Source organism: Chenopodium album, chromosome 3 (assembly GCF_948465745.1).
Source record: "Chenopodium album chromosome 3, dcCheAlbu1.1, whole genome shotgun sequence".
In the NCBI taxonomy this organism is placed as follows: Eukaryota; Viridiplantae; Streptophyta; class Magnoliopsida; order Caryophyllales; family Amaranthaceae; genus Chenopodium; species Chenopodium album.
In genome coordinates, this window is record NC_137836.1 from 79,012,181 (window position 1) to 79,019,171 (window position 6,991).

Consider the following 6,991-nt stretch of genomic DNA (forward strand, 5'->3'; position numbering starts at 1 on the left):
TGAAGGCTAATATCCACGCTTTTTAAGAAATTTTGGAGGTTTCGCGGCACGGTGTCGTAAAGTCTTGAAATTCTATGAGATACATTTCGTGTTCATATAATGCCGTTTGGAACCATATATGATCATCATTTGTTGTCATAAATGTTCGTGGTAGGCTTGAATTAATGAAATCGGTGCAAGTTGTAAACCGGTAATTTGGCCGTTTAAAGGCAAATCGGATGGTTCCACCCACCTAATGGGACTCCCAAACGGTATTAGGGACCATAGTAAACATTTCGGAAATTTTTTTCCTGGGCGAAAAAAAAAAGTCAAAATTTTCAAAATTGAAGGCTAATATCCACGTTTTTTGAGAAATTTTGGAGAATTCGGGACCCACTGTCGAAAAGTCTTGAAATTCTAGGGGATACATATTGGAGTCATTTAATGCCGTTTGGAACCATATATGATCATTATTTGTTGTCATAAATGTTCGTGGTAGGCTTGAGTTAGGGCATGTTCTCATTTACTGAACTTAGCTGAACTGAACTGAACTGAATTGAACTGAATTGAGCTGAACTGAACTGTACTGTACTGAACTGAACTGTATAGAAATGAGCTGAACTGAATTGAACTGAACTGAAATGAAATGAATATTTTATAAGAGAAGGAAACTAGGAGCTGAGCTGAACTGAAGTGAACTGAACTAAACTGAACTGAACTGAACTGAGCTGAACTGAACTAAACTAAACTGAGCTGAACTGGACTGAACTGAACTGAACTGAATTTCAACGCAAGAGAACAGGCCCTTAATGAAATCGGTGCAAGTTGTAAATTGGTAAATTGGTCGTTTAAAGGCAAATCGGATGGTTCCACCCACCTAATTTGACTCCCGAACGATATTAGGGACCATGGTAAACATTTCGGCAATTTTTATTTTCGGGAGAAAAAAAAAGTCAAAATTTTCAAAATTGAAGGCTAATATCCACGCTTTTTGAGAAATTTTGGAAAATTCAGGGCCTAGTGTTGAAAAGTCTTGAAATTCTAGGGGATACATCTCGGAGTCATTTAATGTCGTTTGGAACCATATATGATTGCCATTTTTTGTCATAAATGTTCGTGGTAGGCTTGAGTTAATGAAATCGGTGGAAGTTGAAAACCGATAAATTGGTCGTTTAAAGGCAAATTGGATGGTTCCACCAACCCAATTGGACTCCCGGAGGGTATTTGGGACCATGTAAACATTTCGACAATTTTTATATCCGGGCGAAAAAAAGTCAAAAAAATTCCAAAATTGAAGGCTAATTATCCATGCTTTTGAGTAATTTTGAATGTTTCGGGGCCCGGTGTAAAAAAAGCATTGAGGTTTTAGGGGATACTTATTGGGGTCATATAATGCGTTTTGGATCCATATATGATCATTATATGTTGTCATAAATGTTTGTGGTAAGCTTGAGTTAATGAAATCGGGTTATGTTCAAGTCAATAATTGGGTCGAGAACAATTTCGGTTGAATTTAGGTCAGGCCAATAACAAGTCGTGTTGATTTCGAGTCGGGTTAGTTATAGATCGGGTTGAGTTTTTGGGTCGAGTTAGTAATCGGTCTGGCAAAATTCGGATCAGGTCAGTAACAAGTCGGGTTGAATTTGGGTCAGGTCAATAACAAGTCGGGATGATTTCGGGTCGGGTTTGTAACAAGTTGGGTTAGGAACGGATCGGGTTGAATTCAGGTGAGGTTAGTAACAAGTCAGGTTAAATTCGGGTTTTGACGGGTTAAAACGGGTTTGGGTCAATTTCGGTTCAAGTCGGGTTCGGTTCGGGTCAATAATTTACGGGTTACATTCGGGTCGGGTCATCTCCAAGTCAGTTCATGTTCGGGTTCGGGTCTCACAAACTCGGGTCAACTCGGGTCTAGGGTTGGTTCAAGGTCGGTTTCAGGTTGAGTTTGGGGCACCATTTTTTCGGGTTCAGATGGGTTGGTTAATTATCGGGTTTGAGTTGGTATTTCGAGTCGGGTCAACTTTTGACGGCTCTAACCCCCATTGCCTACCTGTCGCTCTTTTAATAAAAATGTTTTTTTTTTTTTTTTTTTTTTGAACTTTTATATTTAATATTTTTAAAATTTAAATATTAAAAGTTGTCACATTATAACTAAAACCTTTCAATTTATCTTAATAAATTAAAATAATCTTAAATGGTATACTAATAAATGACCTCCTACGTTGAAATGTATTGGTTGACAATAAATTGTACTGTATCATAATTTTGATGAAAATATAAAATTTTAAAATTACTTATTTTTTTTGTACTAAAGTTTTATATAAGTTCTAACTTAATGAAAGTATAAAAGTATAAGTAACAACTCGAAAAAAAAAAAGAAAAAAAAAGTAACAAGCGTGAAAGTGGAAACATCACAACTCACAAACTTGCAACTATTTCTAAATGAATAAAATAATAATTAAACAAAGCCCAATATCCTGAAAGATTTCATTTTGCTTAATATTTTGCAAATTACACCTTAAATTAATTACACAATACAATTTTTTTAAAAGGCAAAAGCTAATGAGCGCCCCCGGGGCGTTAGATAAGAGAATGAAAGTGGAAATTTTAGAGTAAAATTAACATTAATTACACCGAACGACGCGTGATTTTGTCATGCATTCCTAACTTAATACCATTTTAACCAATATAATTACTCCTTATCTAACGCCCCGGGGCGCTCGTTAGCAAGATCCTTTGTAAAATACAACGTCCACACCCTTCTTATTATAGAATAAACCAAAAATTCAGACATCAGTGAAATCTGGCCCAAGTTGAGGTAGGGCATCAAGCAAGCCATCATAAGTAGGAGCTCTAAGAAAGGCGTGCAAGAAAACAATGACAATGGAAATTACAACAGACAGCAGTAGATTAATCCAGGCATGCCCAATGCCGAAGGCTAGAACAGTAATACCAACAAGCACTCCAATGATGATCCAAATATTGAAGATGAAGACAATGCACCCAAAGACACGTACTTGGAGAGGGTAACGTGGGGTCACGTATAGGTACACACATGCGTAAGTAATCACTAGATAAAAGAAGAAGACATTGAAAGGGAGACGGCGAGGGGTGAAGCTTAGAAAGAGGTAGAAGATTGGGAAGACCAAGTTTATGTAGTTGACATCGAAGTGAGTTATGTTTTGGATTAGTCGAGCTGTGGCTTCATGGAAAGAGAGGGGAAGGGAGAATGCGTGGATGTCAAAGAATTCCAGCCATGGTGCTATTTTAGCAGGTGAGGCGACAGAGTTATCATTGGCTGTTTGTGACAAAGGTGTCATTAAGAAATCTGATTCCGGAGGCAGGATCAATAAGGGTGTTGGGCTGGTTTTGGAGAGGATGAAAAGTAGTACTCCATTTGGTGTACTTATATACTGAACTCTTTTGACTATGTCAGTGCTGCTTTCATTTCAATATTCAAGATATGACACATTCAAAGAGTTGATTACCTGTGTCCCAAATATATAATTTATTAGACGTATGCTGTGGGGATCTGCAGTTGTTTGCTTCTTTACTATTACTGGGTTGTGCTGTTGCTGGCTTGCTGATGTGCTTCGAATTTCGAACTTCAACTTGTCTAGAGCTTCAGAAATCAACATGAGGATGGATTGCCAAGATCCTTGTTTCAGATACTAATTTATCGATAACCAGATGCTGAAACGGAATAAAATTTATCAAAAGACTTCAGAAACATGCAGATATTTTCAGCTCAAATGGAGAAGCAGATTAAAAGGTGTTACACTCTACTACAAGAGTTTACACATCTAAAATACTCAGGATTCATGAGATTTATAAGATAATGTGCAGCTTTACAACCAAAATGCTAACTCTACCGAGAGCATGAACATCAAGCAGGGCCTTGGCGGCACAAAACATATCAATTAAAAAGTAAATTAAAAGGATGTTTCACCAAATAGGCGATTACATACCACAATTAGTCAACCACAAGTTTTCTTCGCTTGTATCTAACCATCACCTTCCCCTTTACGCCCACCACCATGGCATTCCAGTCAATCTCTGGGAATGGAGATATTAGCTCAAATTCAAAATTTCTCAACAAATGGCTCCAAATTGCCTTTATTTGCAAATAAGCAAAAGGCTCTCCAAGGCAGCCATGCCTGCCCCCTCCAAAAGAGATGTATGAGAATTGCCCTGCTAACTTATCTTCATCCCTTCCAGGGGCAAAACGCTCAGGATTATAACTGTCTGGATCTTTGTATATATGCGGGAGACGGTTGGCGAATGCTGGCGAGGTGGCAACAATATGACCCTTTGGGACATCATATTCCTTACCATCTCGTGTAGTCACACTGAAATCGCTGTGTGATTGGCGCAACAACATAATCAGCGGAGGATGGAGTCTAAGTGCTTCCTTGATGCAGCGATGCAAAACATCCATCTCAGATAGAACATCATGGTCTACATTTTCTCCATGCTTCTTCATCACAGTTCTCTGTTCTTCAACCACAGCTGAAAAGAATTCTTTATAACGAAGAAGATATGCTCCAGTCCACGTAGATGTAATGGAGCTGGTATGTTGGCCAGCAAATAGTGCAGCAATCAACAGACCTGTGACTTCTTCCTCTGTAGTAGGCCGGCCATCTTTGTACTTTGATTCAATAAAGCACTGCAACATGTCATTCTCACACTTTCCAGAGGATTTACGGGAGCAAATGATACGTGAAAATATTTCTGCGAGCTTCTTACGGGCTCTATCACGGCGTCGATGAGCTGGGATGGGCAGATACGGAAAAATAACACTAATGGGTAGCATCCCATTATCAAGATCGTGAAATAGAGCAGACACATCATCAAAGAGCTTGTCACGGACTTCCTGACCCAGGAGACATCTACTGGCAGTCAAGATAATAAGATGCTCCAGCTCATATTTCAAATCAACCTCTCCAGAATCTCCCCACTTGGAAAAGTATTCCTGCATATTCAAACAAAAATTAATAATCTGCATAGAAGCAGTATACTAGAGTTAAGGTCAGAGAAATGACTAGCAAATTAGATGACTGCTCATTTTCAGCTTCATAATACACCATGTATATTGGATAACAAGTAAGATTTTAGTATTTTATAAGGATGATCATACCACAAGTCCACAATATCAAACACATTAGGAGAGGATTATGAATTTCCTTGGTAAAGGATGGCAGCAAAGACCACACACACACACACACCCAAAAAAAAAAAAAAAAAAGAGCCTGAATTGTGCAAGGCTGTATTAAATCAGACACAATGCAACTTCCCAAGGACAAGTAAAATTTCATCTTCCACCAATAAATATTCATTCAGCTAATAAGATATAGACGACAGAGAGAGAGCAAGACCTCAGCTTCCATAACCATATGGTCAACATAACTCTTGAGCTTATTGGCTCGAAGAGCTTCAGTGAAGAAGCGGAACTGCTCCTGGCGGATGGAATAGTCTACATCAAAGACAACACCAGGTCCAAAAGTAGGGACATTAAAGCGATAGACCTCCTGCTGACTGAGATCAGTTTCAGGTGCCTTGAAGAAATGAGCAGACACTTCAGGACCAATCAAGAAGGTAATATTCTTATTGACCAGATTTAAGGTGAATACACTTCCAAGCTTTGGGTACTCCTCCCTCAGCATGATAATGGGGCCCTTAAGGAAGCGTAGAAGGCCACCAATAACTGGAGGGAAGGCCTTAATCACAGGAGGAAGGCGTTTTCCAGACTTTGGCATAATGAGTGCTGATATCAATTTAGCAGCAACAAGGGTTGCCACAATGAGTAGCCCCACATTTAAGAACTTATTGTCCAGGACCTCCATCTCCATGCTTGTGCTAGCTCAACCCACTACAACCTGAAGAATCAAGTGAAATGACTAATTTAAACAAATATCAACTACTCGTTTCAGGTATAAATACACAGAAGCAACACTTGCACAGAATATTTTAGCTTCAAAGGACTAGAAAAAATAAAAAGTCCAGAAAGTTCTGAATCTCCTCTACTAAATATCTCAAAATCCCATACACCGTTCTCAACCCCTGCTACTTCTCCAACATACAAACACGGCAGTGTCCAAAGGTCTTGAATAAGGCAAGCGTATCATATACTACACACTTAGTTACACAAATCACGTAAAGGCTACTCCTTTGCAAATATGACTATGAGGTGAATGGTGTCACTAAACCAATTTGTATACAAATTTCTGTAAAAACTTAAAGTCAACCAAACACCAACCATGTAATAATAGTTCTAAGTTCTTAGCCATTTGCTTACACAAGAAAAAAATGTGGATGCCCGTTAGCTTAGTTAAATACTCGAGGGTGTTAATCATAATCAAGCCTCGTCTACATCAATGCCACTTGTGGCTCTATCTACACCAAAGATACTTAGATGAAACCAAAGCTACACACCCTTCTCCCAAACAAAAATTATTCATATACTTGGATGCGAAACCATTAAATTCAATGAAATCTAATGAAATTGCAGTTTAGCTCGTGGGCGGAATTAGAATAAAAAATTGCAATACATCAGCAAAATTTGGCTCATTTATTAAATTAGGGTCCCAAAATCACATAAAATTCCTGTCAATTAATAGTAACAACATAAATGTAGCAACAACAAAATCGATTATTGCAAGCTTTTATAACTTCAGAAATCATAACCAATTGATTGATAATTCGAGTTGAATATAAATATTTAGATGTTAATAAAATGGAAGATTCATAAAAATAACTTGAGAAATCATAACCAACAATAACTCAAAATTGAATATACTAGTACTAGCAATTAAATTAATGAAAGGGTAAAATTAAACCCTAAATTATGAAATAAATATTTGGATGATTAATAAAAAGGAACAAAAATCATACCTGAAAAGCTCCTTGAATGCAGGAGAGAAAGCTCAGAAGCCACTTCAATCAAGTAGGAGAGAGAGAGTGGTGCAGCTGTCAGATCTAATCAATATTAATAATTCAATCAATATCAGAGTTATTG

The 6,991-nt window shown here is 37.8% G+C and overlaps 2 protein-coding genes across 3 annotated transcripts; both read right to left on the reverse strand.

Annotated features, from left to right (window-relative positions):
* Positions 1 to 2,430: 2,430 nt before the first annotated feature.
* On the reverse strand, positions 2,431 to 6,991 carry LOC145624363 (sterol 14-demethylase-like). Of its 2 annotated transcripts, XM_081677380.1 has the most exons (4): positions 6,868 to 6,991; positions 5,352 to 5,852; positions 3,945 to 4,948; positions 2,431 to 3,669 (listed from the first exon to the last, which is right to left on the reverse strand). In XM_081677380.1, the coding sequence occupies exons 2-3, from the start codon at positions 5,823 to 5,825 to the stop codon at positions 3,950 to 3,952; spliced, it is 1,473 nt and encodes a 490-aa protein (XP_081533506.1). In that variant the 5' UTR covers positions 5,826 to 5,852; positions 6,868 to 6,991; the 3' UTR covers positions 2,431 to 3,669; positions 3,945 to 3,949. The 2 variants fall into 2 exon arrangements, with proteins under 2 accessions (XP_081533506.1, XP_081533505.1); XM_081677379.1 differs by lacking the exon at positions 2,431 to 3,669 and having other exon boundaries at positions 3,771 to 4,948.
* Positions 2,763 to 3,296, reverse strand: LOC145625459 (PRA1 family protein D-like). Its single transcript, XM_081678495.1, has one exon. It carries the CDS (start codon positions 3,294 to 3,296, stop codon positions 2,763 to 2,765), a length of 534 nt encoding a protein of 177 aa, XP_081534621.1.

Coding starts and splice junctions, on each gene's coding strand:
- LOC145625459 (XM_081678495.1), bottom strand. CDS start 3,296: ATGACACCTTTGTCACAAACAGCCAATGATAACTCTGTCGCCTCACCT.
- LOC145624363 (XM_081677380.1), bottom strand. CDS start 5,825: ATGGAGATGGAGGTCCTGGACAATAAGTTCTTAAATGTGGGGCTACTC. Junction 4,949..5,351: donor ATATGGTTATGGAAGCTGAG/GTCTTGCTCTCT, acceptor TTGAATATGCAG/GAATACTTTTCCAAGTGGGG.